The sequence below is a fragment of the Synchiropus splendidus genome, chromosome 1, assembly GCF_027744825.2.
Source record: "Synchiropus splendidus isolate RoL2022-P1 chromosome 1, RoL_Sspl_1.0, whole genome shotgun sequence".
In the NCBI taxonomy this organism is placed as follows: Eukaryota; Metazoa; Chordata; class Actinopteri; order Syngnathiformes; family Callionymidae; genus Synchiropus; species Synchiropus splendidus.
Genome location: NC_071334.1, coordinates 13,544,294 through 13,567,549, shown reverse-complemented (window position 1 = coordinate 13,567,549; position 23,256 = coordinate 13,544,294). Strand labels below are relative to the sequence as shown.

General features: G+C 40.4%; 1 protein-coding gene across 1 annotated transcript in view; it reads right to left on the bottom strand.

The window, feature by feature from the left end:
• Nucleotides 1–16,484, bottom strand: part of agbl4 (AGBL carboxypeptidase 4) — a 238,795-nt gene extending 222,311 nt beyond the window's left edge. Inside the window, exons 1-3 of the mRNA XM_053876093.1 lie at nt 16,422–16,484; nt 15,615–15,737; nt 3,382–3,506 (exon numbers count right to left, since the gene is read on the bottom strand). Of these exons, the coding sequence (XP_053732068.1) occupies nt 3,382–3,506; nt 15,615–15,737; nt 16,422–16,467 (294 nt within the window). The 5' untranslated portion in view covers nt 16,468–16,484. The remainder of the gene's footprint in view (nt 1–3,381; nt 3,507–15,614; nt 15,738–16,421) is intronic.
• Between the last annotated feature and the right edge of the window lie 6,772 nt (nt 16,485–23,256).

The window sequence follows — 23,256 nt, the reverse complement described above, 5'->3', positions numbered from 1 at the left end:
TCTAATCATGGTGTGAATGTCTGGACGTTGACTTTCCAACAACAAGAGACAACGTTATTAATGAAGCAGGCTTGTTCATGTGCTAATGTAAAACCAGCTCTCTTTTTTGACTGATTTAATGATGCTAAACAATGCAGAAAAAAAGGGATATTTACTTGTATTTCAGGTTCTAACTAACACAACACAAAAAAATGTGTTCAGAAATGAATATACAACACAACAAGCAACAATGTCATCAGTGAAATTAGCGGGTGACCGTGGGATGAGCACTTCCCACTTCCAAATCCAGGGTCAGTCCTAACATACTATAAAACAATCTGGGCCAAAAGCAATTGAACAATTGAAGGGAACCTATGGACGCATTCACAAGGCTGTATGTATGGGGCGTTACATGCAATGGCACATCGTGGCCATACGATAACATTACAGAGGGTGAATTTAAAAAGGTGAGCATTGTCTCAAACATTAACATGGTGATGGCTCTTTGGGGATTCCAGCCAACACATGGCCCATTCCGCTTCAGTTCATCCTCTTTCCTGATTATGGTGAGTAACTGTCCTGCACTGTGCTTTTCCTGGACAAGTGAGGCTTACAAATCACCCCTGCAGCAGTTGGAGGAGTTGAAGGTGCTCGACACAACGTTTTAGTGCCTGTCTTCCCTCAACAGCTCCCTGAAGGCTCTTATGATAATAGCTCACAGCCGTACCCTTCACGGAGCCTGACATCGAGCACACCCCTCAAGCAGAATGGAATGGCATATCAACTTAGCCAATGAGCTGTCATATCAACTCATCCACTGGCGTCTGGTCATTCAAGATCAGGAACTAGAATTCAGAAATGGGACAGCCACATATGTTTCTAAGCCGTGACACACAAAAAAAATGTGATGGTTAATAGGAACACACACTCTTTGAACACAATAAAACAACATTGCACACATGTAAATGTGGACTTGCCAATAATATTTCCTGTTTCAACCTGCTCTTTAAAATATTTTCAGTTTTGTGGGATGAAATGGTCATGTTCTTGAGACATACCACAGATAGCACAATGACCAGATTGCCTTATGGAATATGTGAAGGTGAGATTGAGCAATGTCATTTGTAAAATATGATCGATGGAATGCACTTTTGTAGTCGCATAAACTGAACAACAGCTGAATTATTTTGCATCCACGCTAGCCATAAAACATGATTAAAGGCTTCTGGACAAACAACAGAGCCATAAAAACTGCATTCCCTCTTTACTTTCATGTGCATGACATAAACAAATGTTCAATATAAATTCTTTGGGATTCAATTGTAATTTTTTTTTAAACAGCACAAATACTTCCGGTTAGCGTTGTTTTTGAAGTAACTATTTCAACCAAACAGTACTGTAAAGCTTAGTCATTTATATGAGAAAAGACAGTAGATGCTTGAAAAACAGCCAAGCATTCATCCAGTCATTCATCATAACCGGTGGTAGGATGAAGCCAATTTCCACCAGGCCGCTAAGCTGATTGAGCCAGACCAAATCTGTTTCACCAGCTTACATTCCTTCAAAATAGCCATCTCACTTCCAATATCACAGGCTTTTACCGTTCACCGTTCCCCTGGCTCAGGCTGAGTGTTAGCAAGGCTTAGCTGGATGAAACACTCCAACAGCCCAGTTCTCCCCCGAAAGCAGCTGATATCTCAATCGAACATTCCCTCATAGCAGCACTTAGTTTATTATTGTACCCATTCCATTTTGTATAGTTTCCAGCTGTTAGGTGCAGAATTCATCTGAGGTAGTAATTCATATCTTGGTTCTGCCTGGGCTATAAGCACTTTGACATACTTAGCAAACTTGTGCAAATGGCCAACCACTTTTCTATCTGCCTCCTATGAACACTCCAAGATATGGAAGAGAAGACTGGACAGATGATTAGTCATGTTCTAAGAAGGATGAAGCCACTTAATGAACAGTCCCGTTTACATGAACACCAGAGCATCACTACGTTGGCTGTACAAACCACCTACTGCATAAGTCACAATCATTTCATGGTGTTTATTAAGTCCTGCTGAACTGCACGCCGTATCGCTGACTTTCTGTCATTTTGCCACAACAGCAAATATCCTGTTGGCTGCGGCTGCAGGCAGCGGGTTCTGGTCTATCTGGCCTTGGGATCGATTCAGCTCCAAGTCGAGGCCTCCCATTCATCTCAGAGCCATAAAATGTGATTAGTGCTGACTACAGCAGTGCAGGGAGATGGACTGATAGGTCCAATAGCCTCAGATAGGCTGCGTTGGACCCTCCCGAGTAACAGTACGATGTGGATTCTTATTTTACAGATTATTCTCACTCGTCTAGTCTGATATTTGCAAAGGCTGCCCACTCCCAGTAACTGTTCTACCCATGCAGTCAAGATGAAGTGAGCAGCAGACGTCCAGAGCTGCACAGCAACACTCGCAGTTTTACCGTCAAACACCACAAGGTTCCATTCAAATTGTATAAAAACAAGAGTTTGTAATGACCAGCTACTTATGTAAACATTTGACTACAAGGCATGTACACCAGCATATTGAACAATAAACCAGCCAAGATTTTTAGGAAAATTTTATCATGCATATTTTGCTTCTTCATGTCAAAACAAGACAGAAAGAGCATCCTAACAATTTTACATTATGTACTGAAGTACTGAGAAATACAGTAACGGAACCTTCTAAGACTCTAAAACAGTGACTCATAACCATAGGGCCGGGGCCCATGGTTGGCCCGCGAACGCCTCCTTCAGTTTTTTTGTTTCACGCTATTGGGATGCGAGACACTCATTTTGAATACATTAGCCACGTATAGTGGCAGTAGTGTGTTGCTGAATTGACTTGACAGCTGCAAATTTGTGATAGTTACCAACTATGGAGAAGTTCCTGAAAAGAAAAACATATAAAGAATGTGATGGCACACCCAGCAGTAAAAACTGTTCATGAAAGCACCTGCTAAAGCAGTTTTGAAATGGTGACACTTCTATTTACACTTCACTTATATCTTCATTTGAGTTTAAATAGAATTTATTGTTTTTATTTTATGATATTTAGACATGGTTTTATTATATTTATTTTATTGCAGTTTTCTGAACAGTTTGCAACAAGGGTATTTTTTGCACCTGGTTTTGCTGCTGGTTGGACTTTTCAATGACAAATAAATATATTTGCGATGATTACATGGTTTCATGTCATTTCACACGGTTTGATTTGTTTGTGGATCCATTTGTTCGGGGGAAGGTGGGCCCCGAGATCAGAAAGGAATAGGAACCCCTGCTCTAGAAGACGGAAGCATATGAGCAAACCAAGGGTCATGTTTTGTACATCATCTAAGGTTCTTGACATGACAACAGATAAGACAGTAAATTGTGCTAACCTGTGTCTCCCGGACATTCTCCACAGTAAAGTTGAACCAGACTCTAAAGCGTGGATTGCAGGTGTCCGGTCGGATGAACAAGTCAAACTCGAAGTCACTGATGTAGTCTACTCGGCCAAGGTTTCCTGGAGAAACAATGAAACAGATGAATCCACAGTTACACCATTACTAGACCACAAACTCTCTGCTAAACAAGGAGGACATGTGTGTTACGAAAAAGCATTTCCTACTAAAGAAAATCTTCATCAAAGTGATAAAAGACAGGGATATACCAGCCATCCAAGGATGACATATTATACCATTCACAACAAACGATCCAGATGATCAGTGGAAGGATAATTAATCCGATGGGAAATATTTCCCGGCTACCAACTCTCATAGCTGTCTATAAGATGACGGTGTGGAGGATGATTACAAGACAAGCTTTCTAAATATAGGGTTTACTTGTATCTTCCAATTTGTGTCTTATGAATATGTGGACACCGTCGGTAGAGAGAAGAGACTCCTGCAGTGCATGCATGAGTTAGTGACTGTCAAAGTCAGCACTCAGAAACTTCGAACAACATGAGACTGGAGCCACTTTTTGTAATTTTGAAATTATGGCTTGTTCTTCTCGGGTGCTGACTTTCAGTGACAACTTCCATTCAGTAAGCAGTGTAAGATGTCCACTCGTCCAACTAGTTTCCACAGAAAGTGCCATGTTACTGCCGCAGCAGAATCCTCTAGTCCACATGGATATGCATTTAATGGTTACTTGGGGAGTCTGACCCTTTTTCTCCCAGCCTGTCTCGTTCTTTCCAGGGCTTGTCTTGCAGAAATGTGTTCATATGTACCATACAAAATGGTGTCACTTATGAGCAACTAGGTGAGCATCTCATCATCCATGGTGTCAGGTGAGATCACATTTCACATGACACCGTGATGCCCATGCTGGCGGCTATGATGCAGTGCTGCGGTTCAGAGTAAAATGCAATTGTGTTTTGCTCTTCACTGGTTGACTCGCCATGAATTTTAAGGGAATGGTGCATCAGGTCACCTTTGGGATGCTTAAGAAACAGTACAGTACACCTGGTGGAATTACTCTTATTAACTAGAGCTGAAACCATCAAACACAAAAGCAAAGAACAGTTGTGACTCTAAAGGGTCAGTCTCCACCCTCAACAACTTCCAAGATCAATGGATCAGCAGCATCTTTATCAAGGGTGAGCCAATTGAACAACATAGTAGTGCTTTTGAAGATGGCTAGAACTGGGATAATGGGACCAGAAATTTGGAAAACAGTAGTTAATTATTATTAAAGGAATTGATTGTACATATTCTGATGTCTACTGATTGTTTTAATATTTCAAACCCATTTCATTGCTTATGACAAACCCAAAAAAAAGTCATAAACATCTTGAGAGCAACATTTCACTTTTCTTTATGTCATATCGGCAGCCCATTTCAAACCAACCAACAGATCCTTCGAATTACACTGTCGTTCATCTATGTCCTTCAACAACACCAGTTGCGTTACGTGTTCTAACAAACTTTACTATACAACTCTCCCAAGGTTTTGACCAGATTTTAGAGCATAAACACACACAGACACACAGACAGATGGGAAAATGACCGCACTGTCAAAGCAGATCCCTCCCCTTCTGTCACAGAACGGTGCTAGTCCACTCTTCAGAATGCAAAACACGGACACACAACCATTCTTCATTCTCCAACATTTCGCATCGGAAGATGCCAAAAAAATATATATCTTTGCCATTGTGCTGCAATGTTTGTAAGATATTTAACACATAACATCATCATTTCAAAGCATTATTTTAGATACTATGGATTTAATTGTACATTTCAAATGTATAGTTTAATATCCTGCAGTAAGAAACGACAGACCATTGAGGGAAGCCTCACAACACTCGCAATATCTGATGGAATTGGTCTGCACACTGGTTTGGTTTTCTAGAGAGTTAAAGTACACACTTGGGTTGGAACTTTGGTCACAAAGAATGGTGTGTGAAATGAAAACGAAACTGGGAAATAAATTGATATCTTCTTGCACTTGTGAATAGTGTGTCAGGGGCAGCAAAGACAGCAGCTATGGGCTGCTGGGTTATTGAACCTGATGCTGCAAGGCCAGGTGAGAGACAGCTGCAGCTTCAAGGTTAAAATTACTTGTTCAGCCTGCAAAGCAGTGGCTATATGACACGCCATTGATCCCAGTTTTAATTTTATGGTGGATAACTCTACATTTCACCGCTTTGGTGAAATATTGGTCGAAACATTTTAATCAATGCTGTACAATTTAGCCGGTAACTAACATAAATGGCCGGCTCAGCCAGTGCTATTAACAGACCGAGGCATCTTATGATGACACCATTGGATGCTGAATTACTTGGTAGGACAATCCAATATGACACTTTGAAAGTATAGCATCTATCGGTATATCCACACTGCAACATAAACAAGTACAGAGTAAATGAATACATTAAGAAGTTTGAGTTATGATTACAAATTGAACAACTGCTCTGAAGTATTCAGTCACTGTGTGTTGCACGACATTTTCTTAACAAGGTAAACATGCATTGTTCGACAAACCCAAATAAAAAAGGAAGAAAACTATGAGTGGGCCAAAACAAGGGTCAGCCACTCACATCATACCATATTTGTGTGTGTGTGTGTGTGTGCGCGCATGCAAGTGTGCGTGTTTTTCTGGAGTGGAGCAGAAGATCCCGACTAATGTAATCCCATTATGGAGGTACAAGAGGGAGCAGTCACAGTGCTCAGCCCACACAATAGGCCAACCTACAGCCTCTAGCGAGCCACTGGACGGATGTTTCCTGCCATGCAGATGGATCATCGTGAAGCTACAGCAGTTCTTCCGGCCTCAGGCCTGAAGTGGTGCAGGCAGACGTGACAATGGTAATAGCCAGTTGTTTTCAAAATTAAATCAAGTGTGAGGCCACAGTGGAAGTGGTCATGTCGAGAATACTTTATGCTTCCTCTTGCTCATCCATTCATCTGTTCTCTACAGCTTATACAAGGGATACACTGAGTTGAAATTTTTTTTCGAATAAAATTTAAATGCTTGGCCGAATACAGAATAATACCGAATAGAATAAGAATAAGATTTCTCCTTTTTTAATACTGCATATATACATACATGTTTGTCAAAGAAAGTCAATGTATAGATGATTGAATATTTTTGACATGTTTTGTTCTACATTTCAGACTTTACTTTTCAAATAATAATAATAGTAATAATAACACTAATATCACTCATTGCAAACTGCAATTCTATTCTCACTCTCTAACCCTTTTAAAGAACCGAAAACTTCAACACTGTCTGCTGAGGATGGATCACACTTGCGCTGAACCATTGCTATGGCGATGGTCGAAACTGGGCTTGATACTTGACACCATAGACAACAAAGAAATGATCAAATTAACAGGAGACGTGTGAGACATAGGTCAAAAACAATTCAAATAATTTGGACTTGTGTCGAACTGCTCCTGTTCGGTCCCCAGCCGAGGAGTCGGAAGTTGTTCCCAAGTTTTTACGGTTTTTACGGCGCTCGGTGCACACCACAATTTGGCCAAATACATTCTTAAAGTAAGTAAATAAAGTTCTTTTTTTTTTTCTTTATACTTCAATTGCTTTATAAAGTGCTCCCCCATGTGAAATCTTTGCGAACGAGAGGTTACGAGAGTAAAGCCTACTGATGTCATTACTGTCAGATGTGGAAGTGAGTGAGTGAGAGACAGAACCAAGCCATGTCTCAGTCATTTAACCGCTGTTATACTCAAAAGCGGTCTTTATTGATTTTGGACTCTATCATTAATGTGGGGGTCTCATCACTCGATCATGGTTGGAAGTTCAGTGGACCGGGACGTCACGGTTTACTGCCAAACAAACTGTTTTCGAAGGGTGGGGCACATTCTCTCATGGAAATATTTCAACTCATGGGGAGCTTTTGCAAACCCATATGTGCTGGTCCAACGTATGAGAGCGAATAACAGCACACAACGAAGTAAACACCGGGATAAAGAATAACCCTAAGTGAATCAATGGACAGGTGAGACATGTTAACACCAAAACAATAAAGCTATGATTAGACATAGAGAAATTAAAACAATACTGAAAAGCTCAAGGAAAGGAAAACATTTAAAACATATTCTTTGTAGTGTTTCATTTCACTATTAGAAAAACACATCCTTTTCTTCCCTGGGGTGTAAGGAGGATTCCTGGACACAGACGAGAGGGACTGATAAAGACTGAATTGATTCCTGCCAGCAGCAGCCATAGTGTAGGCTTCTCTGTTGAGTCCTGCAGCAAAACGTCTGTTTCTCTCCTTTTGCTCGTCTTAAGGCAAGTCACTGAGGCAACATCAATCTCCTGCCTCATGACTTCCTAAAGCTAGCCTTCTCCCCTGAGTCCTTATCACTTCATCTGCAGGCAAGATTAAAGAGGTCACCTCCAAGTTCCACAAAATATCAAAGGTATTCCAAACTGCATTAAACGCCGCTAAATGCCAGGTCTTTTGAGTTATATATGAAATATTAAAATATATATATATATTGCATCCAGCTAAAATCATTACATAGAACATGCTACAATGAGGACAGAAGAAAAAAATTAAAGAGGAGTAACAAAACAATCCTGTTTCCTGTTTGAACGGAGGGAGTCATTTACCTAATGTCCTAAATGAGCAGAACAAAGACAGAACAGTAAACACTTGACAAAGGAAGCAGTGACTTTCAGAAATCTTCTAATGAAATTAACATTTTCCATCCATCCATCCATCCATCCTCATCCACTTATCCGTTGCCGGGTTCAGAAGGCCACGCCAAACTCCCATCTCCCAGGCAACATCCACCTGCTCCAACTGGGGGATCCTGAGACGCTCCCAAGCCAGTGTAGAGATATTATCCCTCCACCTGGTCCTTGGTCGACCCATTGGTCTCCTCCCAGCTGGCCGCCCAGGCTGCGCCAATTCACAGACAAATCCCCAACTGCCTTACCCCCCACTGTAGAACAAGACTCCAAGATACTTAAACATCTCCACTTGAGGCAGGAACTCATTCCTAACCCGTTGAGAGCAATCCACCCTTTTCCACTTGAGAACCATGGCCTCGGACTTAGAGGTGCTGATCCTCATCCCAGCCATTTCACACTCAAATGCAAACCGATCCCGCAAGAGTTGAAGGTCGCACCGTGATGAAGCCATGAGAACCAAATCATCTGCAAAGAGCAGTGACTGGATCCTCATGCCACCAAACCGCAAACCCTCCCCAAAATCGAAATCCTGTCCATGTAAACCAAAAACAGGATTGGAAACAAAGCACAACCCTGGCGGAGACCAACCCCCAGTGGAAACCCATTGGATTTGCACTCAAGGATCCGGACACAACTTCCGCTTCTGGAATACAGAGATTGAACAGCCCTCAATAGGCAGCCTCATACCCCATACTTCCAAATCACCTACCACAACTTCCCTAGGCACCCAGTCATACGTCTTCTCCAAGTCCACAAAGCACGTGTAGACTGGCAGGCACTCTCGAGAACTGTTGAGAGTGTAAAGAGTAGGTCCGTAGTTCCACAGCCAGGACGGAACACGCGTTTTTCTCTTGCATCCGAGGTTCAACAATCGATCGGACCCTCCTCTCCACCACCTTAGAGTAGACCTTACCAGGGAGGCTGTGATTCCTCTGTAGTTGGAACACACCCTCTGGTCACCCTTTAAAAATAGGGGGAACCAACACCCCAGACTGCAACTCATCCGGTACTGACCCAGACATCCACGCAATGTTGAAGAGGCGTGTCAACCAAGACAGCCCCTCAATACCCATCGTCTTCAGCACTTCTGCACGAATCTCATCAACTCCCAGAGCCTTGCGACTGTGGAGCTTTTTGACTACCACAGAGACTTCAGCCCAAGAAATTGACTGCCCATCGTCCTCCAACTCTATCTCCCGTACAGAGGGTGGAATGTCCGTGTTAAGGAGTTCCTGACAGTGCTTTTTCCAACGGCCAATTACATCCTCAGTTGAAGTCAACATTGTTCCATCCTCACTGTAAGCAGCTTGGGTATTCTGCTGTCCCCCGCCCCTTCTGAAATGCTTGACCATTGTCCAGAAGCGCCCGGGTTTACAGTACCTGGTTGGTCTAGAGGCTTAATTAACACGCTGAAGTGGAAAAATATGTCTTAATGAAAAACACTCATCACACCCTTGTAATCAAAGTTCAAAGTAATCGAAGTATAGCTTCATGGCTGTCGCACTACTGTCGGTTCTGAAATATCGTGGTGTGATATTACAGAGTGCATGCATACCTTTTACTGAGAAAATTGCATTATATACAGTACAATGTGACATAGTTATTGTGATAGTCATTGTTTTTAATTGTGTTTATTATTAAGATACATACTGTACAGACTTGACAGAAATAAAAATACAAAATATAAAATGAATAAAAACTGCATAAAATATGCATGTTTGTTGTTGTTTGGGGCCCTAGTGTGTTTTTCCTTCACTAACCAAATCTGTAATCGAGAATTGCTTAGCTAGAATCTTAGGTGTTAAATTTGCTGTCTGCTGTAAGCAGGCTGCAGGTGCCCTTAATTCACTAAGCCTTTGTAGTGGGTCTTCAGGGAAGTCAAAAATACTATGTGTATCTCCCCTAAGGCCAAAAACACACTACTTTAATCCCTCAGGAAAATATATAACCGCGTTAAAGAAGTCGCTCCATATGGTTCGTTGGTACATTAGAGGAGGTACTTTAAACAGTGCAATGCAGCGGGTTCCACGAAGACTCTCAGTCCTGTGGATGTAATGAAGTTCTGTAGGTGAACGATTCACACAAAACAGAATATTGGGAGCACTTACTTTTAAAGCAAAATTACTCGGAAATGGATGAATGAAGTTGTTTAACATAAGAGTATGTGTTAAAGTGATGTTTTATCTTGCAATCTCTTAAAACTTGGAAAAGTACAATACGGCTCTTAAATAAATATGAACTAAACACAGTAAATTATGACAGCCTATGAGGTGTATTAACAGTGGACCTTTGAGACATCAAGAGAGTAACCCAATCCTAATAATACACACGATCATACAGTCTAGGGGAAGAGGTGCGGTTCTCTTCCTCTTTTCACTGCATGTGGGAAAGTCACCCTTGCCTCAAGTCTAGACATTTTTCTATCTAATGGTCTTGTTTACAAATGAGGAGCACATGAGACACTGTCGTACTAGACATGACATAAAGAAGGGGAATTCATGTCACCATTACAGCTACCTCCTTTCTGAAAATGGAAAAGTTACCTGCGGTGGTTCTAAAATGTTGCGAGGGGTTCTTCTGGGTTTCCCCATCTCCTCTAGCCAGAGGAAGTGGGAGAGAAGTTTGAAAATTCCTCATGAAATCTGTTGTAAACTGGGAAAGGATCAACATTTTGAGTGTATTTACAACCTTACTAAAGTGAATGTGTTTGTGAAAAAACCAGGGGGTAAAAAACAAATGCAAAAACTCTATAAGCTCTATCGATGACAAAGATATTATGGGTCCATATCCGCTTCAGTGAGCTCCTCTTTCAATGTAGATGAGAAAAGGCAGGCCTAAGGACAGCAGTGAGATATCCAGGCAGCTTGCTCATATCTGATGATGTACAGGCCTGCCTCTACATTCTAAAAAGAACACATTTCCCAGCTCGCCTTTATAATTGTATTTTTTCCATTCCAAAAGGCCCTACAGCCAGACTGGTGAGCTCCATCTGAAGAGGGTAGCGTAGTAATGGGTCATAGTGATGCATTCATACTGTGACAGGCTTAATTGTGTTATCAATCTCATCCAGACACTGCTTTAGCCCCACAGCTCTGGACATGCTACTGGCAGACACTCTGTATTAGCAAAGGGAAAAGGCTATGAGGAGACGCAGTTGTCACTTTCATCTGTTTCTCATGCCTACGACATGGTTGGTCGATGGTTCATTAGAATCCAGGCAAGACAAACCGTGTGCCTCTGGTTTATTTACACAGTATCTCATTTGATAACTTGCAGTTGCTGATGAGGACTTGTTGCAGAAAACTCACAAGTAAAATGCAAAAACATCTCCCTGCACAATGTAAACGGGGAAAAAGATCCTTCGTAGGGATTTTAAGAAAGATAATTTAACTTGCCCTTTACTTTTTTTTTTTCACAATGCTGCTAAATATCATAAGTTAGTGGCAACAGTCCCAGTTGTCTTCGCTTCTGCTCAGTCAATTAATACTTACTTGGCAATATATAAGTGAAGTAGAAGTAAAAAATATTATATCAAACTTTAGGTTGAGAAAAACGGAAGAAGCACAAGGTGAGCAACTTTAGAGATAAAAGCTCTGAGAGCATAAGAGTCCTTGGGAAGCCTAAGGCGAGGAGAAGGTCAACAGGCCTGTTCAGAAGGGCTCTTATCATTGTGGTAACGTGTTATCAGACTGCCTGCAGTAGTGTTTATTCACTATTATTGCTCCCTTTACGAGCTTCACCGCCTGGGGCTGATTGTTCCACAGTGACTTAAGGAATTCAGGACGTTGGTGTAAAAATTAAAAATATAGGTTGTTAATGATGAATATATTTGAGGCATATTTCCTACAGACGTTATTTGAATCAAACATGTCACAAGCTAAAAGCATATCTTTATCCATCTAGGAAGAATGAAATATACTGTCCCAAAATACAGAGACGTGAAAACAACAACCATGCTTTGGGTTAGCTATAATTCAGAAAGCCATCACTTTTTGTACCACTGGTACCTTTAAACATAAAAAAGACAAAACAATGCATGAAGTGAACAACATGCTCTTGCCAAAAACTTCTCGCAAAACTCAAACATATTTCCATATTCCGCTCATGACTCAGAAGAAAGAGAGTGCAGAGAAAACTGCTAAAAGGGAAGACTAGAGAGGCCATTTAGTGATTTGAGCAGTGAAGCTGTTCTGCTGCCAAGGACATGTAAGGGAGACAGAGAGACTCAGAGTGGCTCTCAATACATCAGATGTTGGGAGTGCACCCTCCCACTCACACCAATGGCTCTTCTTTTGGAAAGCTCAGACAAGTGAAGGTAATTTAAGTTTAGTGAGCTGCACAGAAAACAGCAGAAAAAGAAACAATCAAAAAGAAATTCAAGGAACTACAGACAATATCCGCCCATTTTCATCGGCGTAGTTGCATAGATATAATGTAAATACATATAAACGTTTCTACAGTAAACAGATTCAGGCTAAAACAGAAACTCTTCCCATTGTTAATGAAATGAAATGTATTCACTAACCTCTGTGATGTTCTCAAATCTAACAGGCTTAAAGATACACATGCTTCAGCATGGACACCAATGCTTTGCTCCAGGGCTTTGCAAAATTTCGCAGCAATACACATATCGAGAGCTGCAGGACTCGCATTTTGATTGGTCGACACAGGATGGAAGAGCACTGTTATTGGTGGGATGTCCGACCATCTAAGGTGTCAGCTCTGTTCCCACTTCCTTGATGTAAGAAAGTAAGTAGTACACTTCTCTATACTTCTCGTCTCTGTAAATGAAAAATTTAAGAGTAAGAAAATGAATGACACTGCATACAAAGTCAGGCAAAAATAGGTCCATTCACACGTGTCACCCCTGGGATATTTATTTTGTGTACATGTACTTAATTACATCACTAGTGGAGTCCAGAGGTGCAGTAATAAACCAGTGTCCACAATGATGCAGCCTGACGCCCTTTTAGATTCGAGCATTCACAGAATGATGTTGGATTTAGCTGAAAATGCCAGTCAGTTGAAGTCAGAGACATTACAAATGTGTTAGGACAAGATAAGACTGTCATTTGGATTCTGACTAAAAACAATGCTGTATATCTCTGAGGAAATCTTGACACAGTGCTCAGCAATAAACGTAAATGTTATGTTCACACTAGCTACATCAGTATCAATAGTAACTTTACATTGTCAGAGAAAACTGACAGCAATTACAAGCATGTTCTTATCACAACATGCAGAACAATTCATAGGATCAAAATGATAATATGTATATTAAAAGCTGTGCCACAAGACCATCTTGATCCCTTTTTCTGAAAGCACTGGTAGAACACAGAACTAAATAATTAATCTAAATAACGTATGTCAATATACATCAGCCATGACATGATGGATACCTGTACAATAGTTTGTCGAGCTACTTGAATGCAGAAACATAGAGGATACTTACTACACTATACTACAAGAATGCCATTGAAAGCACACACAATGTGATGTGGAAAAATAGATTAATCCATTCATGAGCATTGTTAAAGGAAAATGGTTGACCATTGCATATAGTAACGGTGACTGACATTTTTCCAGATCTTAATCCTTTTGATAACCTCAAGTGCTCCTGTCTGTGTAACCATGACAACCAGCTACACCAAGGGGGCAGAAGTGCAGTGAAATAACTACATTCTGGTAGCAAGAGCGATTAGACTCGTGTGGAGTTGAGTCAAGCTGGTACCATGTGGTGGAAAAAGGGGCTAAAGTGCATTAAGACTCATCTAAATGTAAATGAGGTTTTATACCTTTGGCAAATAGATTACATTTCAAGAACTATAATAAACGCATTAGCTTTAATTCTAATGCAACAAAATAAAATGTGGGCTTCACATGGGTGGCGAATTGTTGTGGAACAAAGAAAACTGGTGTCTGTGCATATTCCGAATTACTGATCCACTTCATGCATATTTAATTACTCGAAGTGTCACCTTCAAGCTGCAGCTGCCTTCATCAGAATGAGAGTCGCCCGCCCCCCCCCCAAAAAAAAACTATTTTCCATCAGATTCCAGGATGTCAACATGTGAAAGGATTTTATTGAAAATCACTATCATGTGATCTTCTTGTTATTCATATCACACAGCAGTTTATAAACACTCTGAGAAGGGAGCATCTCTGCTTAGAGCAGCAACGTAACCATATATATATATATAGATATATAGATATATAGATATGTAGATATATAGACAAGTACAATAAAGATTCGAAACAACAATAATGATGATGCAATACTATTTACAACGCTGTAACAGGTATTTTCTAAGATACATCTTTTTTCTATTTGAACCGCATTTGCCGGGAAGATATTTATATCAATCCCATAAATCATTCAGCAGATACATCCTGAGCCAGAAAAACTGGTATGTTAACTGATCCCAGTGAGGAGGATGAATGCCCAATGATCAATGTCAGAGCTTATTCGACCACAGCATCTGGGGAATATGCTAATTTAAAAACAGAGAATCATCACATTGATATCTCTGCACTCGTATAACAGGTTGACATTTAAAGATCCGTCTCCACCTTCCTATGGACCAACAGCACTGCAGCAAATACTGCAGTCCATGATATCCTTTCATATTTAAGACAATGTTGACAAAAGACTTTAAATATTCTCCACACATGACAAAAATTCACTGGCAAAACTTTGAAAACAAAAAACACAAATAGATATTCGAGCAAATCTGGAATTCAAGTTTAATGCTCATTGGCACCAACATTTACTCGATAGGTATAACTATATTACAGAGTAAGTATAATGATTTTGCCACCATTTGCAAAGAAACGTGTATACCAAATTGTGTCAAACAAATGAAGACTAATTCATTTGAAGCAAGTATATACAGTATATTTTTCCATACGTATTTTATGAAGGATTAAGTCAACTATGAAGTCGAACATAAATATGGGGCGACATTAAAGATTGCCATGAACTAACACTGACTGATATATTGTTATTGTATCTATGTCTATTAACATTTAAAAACATTCACTATTTTAACACAAAAACAAAAATGGCAAATCTTCTCTGGCCCCCGCAATGTAAACCCAAAGAAGCAGCAGATGTTGTTCGTATGCAGGTTACTTTATGGACAAGTTCAGACATAACAGACCTTAATTACAGCTACTGCACATGTGGGTCAAGGACTGAATGGCAGACGAGTCACAGTGAACTTTGTGGCAGTACTTTTAAGTGTAAAACTAAACTTCATTTTTTCTTTTTTTTTTTTTTTTAGTTTGTCGACATCATCTCAACATGTCGAACAACTAACATTGGCAGCCCAGTATCGAGGTATCGAGGCATGCAATATTAAGATATGAAATTTGGTCCATATCATTCACCCTAACCATGAACTGTACTTTTTCAAATGGAACGACATTAGGTTGAATGTAACCACATTGTTTCAGGTTTATAACTCACCACTTTCAAAGCAGGCATCAAACACTAGATGTCCTTTTCGAGGAGCTCCTGAGTACCCAGGTGGGCTCACCATCAGTTTGTTGACGTTCCCCACCAGAGCATCTTCTCCACCCGATTCACTCACTACAGGGGGAAAAGTTGCTTTTACAAATCCATTTTAACACTGTTCAATGGAAATTTTTATTTTTATGACAAAATTTTAGTTGAAGACAAGCTTAGTTTAGATCTTACATTATAAATTATTAGATTGTGCAAGATATTTTTTAAGTAAATATTTACAGTCACAGTTTTTTTTTACACAATAATTGATCTCAAGTGTCATGCATGGAAGAATTGGAATAGATTAATTCATATAAATATTGGAATAGATTAGTACACTGAAGACAACATTCTTTTAAAATTATTATTCAATAGGCTTTTTCAACTCCAATTAGACACAATAACGGAGAGCTGGCCATTTCAGTAATAGAGCTAAGCTATAGCTGTCAGACGCTGCTGCTGCGACTACTACTGATGCTATGACCCCAATTGTTGTTGTAGTAAATGTTGTACTAAATATAAGTGGGCAAACTGGTTGATACAGACGACGCAAAGCCGCTGCGGGGCTCGCAGAAACGTGACCGTGACCCTTGTTTACATCCGTGCACCTGCTAGCTCCCTGGTTAGCAAAGCACCCATTCGCGTCGATACAGACACGCGAGGCTAATATAAACATGCGCAGGGATTATGTCTCCGATGGACATGGATTGCGTTATGTTACACCTGAGGGAAATTGAATTAAAAAAACAATATATCCAGTTCACTCACCAGTTTGAGCTTCCCGAACAGTGTTCTCCTCCATCTTCCTCTCCATTCAGTCACAGAGCAGCGGACGCTAGCCAGCGTTGCCGAGCAACGAGCCATGAGGCATTCAAGGGCTGTGTGAATTTTACATTTCTGAATACCTGTTGTATTTTTACACTAATTCTGATCATTTCTTTCCAATGAAAAGACACCTGCCTTTTTTCAACTCTTGACACATATTCCTAAGCTTTTTTCATCAATACGGAAAGATTACTTTCTCTCACATTTCAACTGCTGTTTCCCGCGTATTTAGATGTAATTGCATGTTAAATTTGAAAGTACAATCACCTTTCTAGAACATTTTTCAAATAGTGGCATCAACACCAGTGTTTTACCAGAGGTATTGCCATCATAATGGTACACTACGTTTGTACTTTTGTCAGACGTAACATCATAATATTCCAATTGCATATCTGATTAACTTAAATCTTTCGTAAAGCAAGAGACAAAACATCATCTAAATGAATTTAAATAAGGTGTGTCGTTCGTGGCAAATATTATGTCAATCTTACATTGTATAAACTTTAAATTCAAAACATATTGACATACTTCATTTTCTAGTGTGTGTGTGTGTGTGTTAATACACTGTGTTTATTTATTTATTTATTTTGTTGTTGTTGTTTTTCGATGGCACAAATATCCAAAATCTTAGAGGAAATATGTGAAATGGAACAAGGAAGAAATGATTTAATTTTAGTATCACTGTCTGGATAGTTTATTTTTTCTCATTTTTATTGCCAGTATTTTTAATTTCACATTTATAATACTGATCAATCACCACTTACAACCGAGTATTTTTGCTATGTTTACTCCCACCAAGGACGTCTTGTTTTCAGTCACAGCATTGCGTTGCCTGTCAGTCAGTTGGCGCTCAAAATAACATCAACAATTACAGTAAGTTTGAAATGGGGCAAGGAGCAAAGCATTCCATTTTGACAGTGATGCCGATCATTTTTTAGCTACTCATTCAGGCATTTAGTACACATGACACACAAACTTTCAAGGTCCCCATATTTCCTGTTTATGGTCCTCCATATTTTGGTCATCTAGTGGTTCGCACTCCTTGCGGTCAGGGAACTTTTAGTTCTTCAAAGATGCTTTGTCGGTTCACCTTCTGTCAGTGCTTTGTGACTTTATGTCTTGAGAAAATCCACATACTGATTCTGAAAGCTGTTTGTAAGTTGGGGCGTGCGTGAGGGGTTAACCTCTTTGCCACCCAGCAGTCTACAATTAGGAAATTGTTGTCTCAATATTGCTGCATCCAGACCTGCATTTAATAGTGTTTTCAAAGGAAGCCAATCATTGTAGGAAGCAGCCAGAGATTGTGATTTATCCTGGGGATTGATTAAAGCTGCAGCTTTTCCAGACAATTGAAGCATAGATGTCATCAAGGCCAATCACGCGGGGTCTTATTCCATTTCTATTACAAAGGCTGCACCTGATTAAGTACATCAAATGAGTAGCTGCACAACTCCTGGAGCCAGAGCCGTTCAGACTGCTGCTAATTTTCAGGTTATAAGCAGGCGTGTAACAAGGCCAAATGAATAAGACCAAGGACGGGGCAATGATTTTCTGCGTGTGTGTGTGTGTGTGTGATCTGTATCCAATGGTGAGCATCAACACACCGCTGAATTGATAGGTCAGACTGATTCTATCCCAAAGGACAGGAAGAGAATACCAAGATGCCGTTTCATATTTTGGTAGAATAAATGAGGAGCAGACCAAGGTAAAGACAGGAAAAATTGGTGTGGGATTAAAACACAGAAAGTCAAGTGATTTCATATGTCCACCAAATTTACATAAGAAGCTGCTTTCTCTCTGAGTTGAGCAAAAGTATGAGCTATGATCAGTACATGATCAATTTGAACTTTATAAGATGGAGATGATCTTTAACCCTCTGGACCTCTTAAGATTTTTACAAACAGAAATGAATCTAAACAATTTGCTTTTAACGTAAATTATAATGTGAGCAGAAAGTCATCGATGAAGGCTTTGTTCCTTTTGACGCCTCTCCTGTCTTTCATGACATTAGATTACTGAAGCATCCTTTGTGATGCCTGTTTGCAGGGACAGAAAAACAGAAGAACACTCTTAGAACACTAAGAGAAATGAATGAAATGAAATCTCGTGTTTTGTTGTGAAAAGTACTGTCATGACAGAATGAAAGAAGATCCATCCTTGAAATCAGAGAGGATAGCATGAAAGAAATTCACAATTCTTACCTTTGGCTGTCAGATTTTAATTACCTCTCGAGAGGATGTATTTCTACATGCTTATCAAAAGCTTGACCTGATAGGATTCACTGTTTGAATGTATTCCTCCTATATAAACGTATGATGAAAATAAGCCAACTGAGTATTGTACATTGTGGTCCTGTAGCTGTTTCTGGATTTCTTGAGACAGATGTCAGATGTACTCGTTTGTGACTTGTATATGTTAAAATATATATCATCGCATGTTCTTCCACACTGACCAACCTGACCAAGGAGTAAACATTACATTACTGTAATGTCTGTGAATTGCTCAAGTCATGTCATCGCCAGGTTCATGCCAGAAATCTTGTAAAAAAACTGAAGGGATGGACCGGGAGAGAGAGGCTGCATGAGAGTGGTATTTATTTACTTTTCATAAAAGATATTATTTTTACAGTTACCAATGCAATAAATGTAAAAAATTCCACCCCTTGTTTCCTTATTTCTCAGTCGGCTCGCTTCTTGGCGACGCTCCATTCCATGTCACAGTTCCACACTGTGGGAGCAAATTGTTGATGAAAAATAAAGTATGTCTTGTTTCTTATTTTTTTTCGCATTTTGGAAGGATAGCTGGAATCTGTGTAGATCGTAACATAATTTATTATAGCCCAAGCAACTTAGAAAAAAATCGTACAAAGACCACCCTTGATACACAATACACAAAAACAATAGCTATAAAACGACGCAGCATGTCTTTCAAATTTTGTGTGAATTAGTGTGGAGATGGTTTGGTAGGCCCAGACAAAAACCATCCAGTAGTGCATTAAAAGAATCACTATGGTGACAGCAATCAGTGGACTCTGGGGAGGAAGAAAGGGTCAGCCATGATGGCTTGAGAGGCAGCTGACTGAGGAATCAGTTCTCATAGATGATGCGACTGACAGCATCCCCTCCGGGCCCTGACGGACCATTGGTCACGAGACCACCAGAAATAAAACATTAACTTGGTACAATATTAGCGATGATGTGATGGCTTGTGGTTAAGAGAAAGCAATAGTTATGCATTATGGGAATGACTTAACTGTACCATTGACATGGAGCCAGTGCTGCCAACACTGGGTTGATGTCTGTTACAGCCAGACCGCTGGTGAGTTCTGAACCTGTTGGAGGCGAGATTTCTTGTTGATGCCAGTAAGGTGTGAGGGAGGAGGGAAGAGGAGGAGAGGTGCAGGAGAATATGAACGTATGATCGTCCTTCTCTAAGACGGCATGTGACAGCATGGGTAGGTTCAAGCCCCCTGCAAGCCTTCTTAAGGCTTTGCCATCGCCTGAAGAAAACTAGGGGACGAGTCTCTGTTGCTCTCTGGGAACCTAGGAAAGTTTGGTGAGGGATATCCAAAGGCTTTAGTTTTTGACAGCTTTAACTGAAGATTTTTTTTGCCATCCACCTGGTGACATGAAGATCTGCTACAACAGCAGCAACGCTTTTATCCTTTGGTAGATGCGTTGTCTGCATGGCATTGAAAAGATATGTTGTGATGCTCGATGATTTGGCCGAGATCTTACATGCAGCTACCCAACCCATTCTCACTCTAGAGGTGTCAAAAAGCGTCCATTTTGAAGTTCTCATCACCAGTCGTATTCAGATTTCACATGATATATAGCACCTGCTCAACCTTGCCTCCTTACTGATGTTGCCGAAGAAGTCACTGTGACTGAAATGAACCGTCATTTGAGGCCCTTTATTTACCAAATGACAAATCATAGCATACAGAACGAAAGCAGTGCCACCCTATGGCTAACACTTCTACCTTTTAACATGATAGGCAATCCTCGGGGATAGGATACGGAACTCAGAACTTGAGCTACAATTGCATCAATATGCAACACATGTCAACATAGGATGAAATAGTCACTTGACAAGAGTCTCTGAGTGAGAATGTGTTGCGAGCACAAATAGAGTGGGACATAAAACAGAACCTTTAGGAAGGATACAGTCAGATTTGATTTTTGCTGAAGTGAAGTACCCAATGGTGACTGAAGATGTGAAAAGATATGGCTGAAACCAACTAAGAGCAGTGTCTTTGACAGAGGCGGTCCAGTATATTTTGTGATCACCTGTGTCAAAAGCTGTGCTGAGACCTAAAATAATTCAAATAGAGCTTTCAACCTTATCTGCTGCTATGAGGAAAGGTTTGATGTATAGGTTTGAGAACAGGCTACGTTCTCTAAGACCTTTGCTAAGGATACAAGTTCAGAGTTTAGCGGTGTTGTCTAAAGTTATTAAGTCCTGTGCTTCGTTTTATGAGAGTTTGGATTGTTGCACATTTAAAGGCTGATGGGAATGTACCTGATTGAATAACGATTGATTTCATACTGATCCCAACAACATCAAATATCTCTACAATATGTGTGGGAATCATGAAGAGGATGCATGTGGTTGGCTTCGTTTGGAAGAAGTCGGTTTGGTAAATGAGTGATATAATGAAGTAATGAATTTGGAAACTAGTATGGCAGGTGAGGATCAGGTAGAAGGATACATGTTCTGAGGGCGTCATTTGTTCCGTCATCCTGACAAAAACAAAAGTTGCTGTTTGCATAGTTTCATAGAACCATATACAGTGGTACCTCGATTTTCGACCACAATCCGTTCCAGATGGCCGTTCGAGAAGCGAATTGTTCGAAATCTGAATCGATTTTTCCCATTACAATGAATGGAAAAAGAAATAATGCGTTCCGAGCCTTAAAATAGTCTTTTGTAGGAGTGAATGTCTGCTGCAGGTGCGCTGTTCCTCTATGTGTGTGGCCGCTGCATGTGGGAGGGGTTGCCGAGTGAGTGACGTCTCTCCAGAAGTGAAGAGGTGCCCGGTGCGTGTCCAGCTCTGAATGTGCGCTTCTGTGCAGTTTGGCTGTGACAAAGTCATAAACCAAGTCACGCTCTGTCCCAGACTCGCCTCATCCCTGTCCCAGCTCCAGCCCACAACAGGACATCAAACCCTGGAGTGCACGCTCCAGCCTCGGAGGTGTGGAGAGCAAGCACCTCCCATGTGACACTCTACCACGGTCCAGTGTGGAAAGGTTTTACACCTCAATATGACGAAAAAACAGTCAGTAAATGTAGCTAACAGGACTCGTCTGCATACAGAGGCTGCATTATACACGATAACAAAGTGCGTCGGCGGTCCGTGCACGTTATGTTTTTTCCCGCTTTTTTCAGGGGCACATATATATCTCTACAAAAAAAAAAAAAAAATATATATATATATATATATATATATATATATATATATATATATTGTTTTTTGTAGAATCTTTTAATGTAGTCGTAAATGGGGTCCTTCATCCATCATTCATTCCATCCTTCATTCATTGTAGTTTTTTAGTGACTCACCAAGAGCTGGTGAAATACTTTAGAGGTATTTCTATGAACTCATGCTCCAGACCAAAGCTACTCATAAACCTCTGAGCTCTGCCAAGATATAAGATGAATATATACACTTAAAAAAGCATTGCAGAATAGTGCCAGCAAACCTTTGTTCACCATCACTCACTCTGTTCTCTCTGCTCTATCTGCTGTCTTTGCTGTTTTTCAATCCGCTTGTTGTGTTGAACAATGTCCACCAAAACAGATGGTTCTGTGTCAATGGCTGCTATTAAATGGGCTCTTTTTCCTATTTGATCTGAGACTTCGAAAAGGCACATTCAAGGAAAACACAGCAGATTGTTGCCAAAACGACAGAGTTTAATAAGTCATTATTTCAGAGACAGCTTGTGTTTATGAATCACGCACGTTAAGCTGTTTAAGTGGATGCAGTGACTTGGTAGTTATATTGCACATGTTTATTTTCATTTTTTTATGATTAGGGTAAAAAAAAAACAACACAGCGACTCATGTTGCTATTTAATTACCTGATGCCATTTTTGACACGGGGTCATTTTTCTTTAGGCAGAATCTCCTGCCAACGCCGGATGCCGGCTGCTTCGTCATTGCTGGGCCACACCCTGCTGAGGAAAAAGGACATCCGCCTGACCTTGATGCTCACATCAGCTCGCTGCTCTTTTTTTTTTTTCTTCTTCTTCTTCTTTTTTTTCGGGAGCTGTGAAACGACCAAGGGGTGGCTTTAATTTCCACTCATCTCTCTCTTGATAGTCTAAAGCTTTTAATACTTTCCTTAACTCCATATGAACCCCCCACAAATCACATCCATTGAAGTGCTGGATGCCTTCCAGTGGCCTTTTGTCTATCTTGAATCTTTCTTATTTAAAAGCAATTCCTTTATAGGATAATCTACGTCTTCAGACCTCTCACAAAAAAAAAGGTTTGATTTGGTCAGGGATTTGGAGATGCTTAAGTTTAATTCTCCGTCTTACTGTATGTCGGTTAAAGGGACGGGAAGATAGGAGTGGCTGCGAGAGGATGTGGCAGTGACTGTTGCTAGAACAGTTTCCCACCTTGTGGTAGCGGAGTGAACTGTAGCTGCACCCTTCATTAGCATTGTGGGTGAGAGAGGGGGTAGAGGGAGGAGAGAGAGAGGGAGAGAGAGATGCATTGAAAGATAGAGTGAGAGAGGGAGGGAAAGCCAAGGAGAAAGGCAGTGGGAGTGATG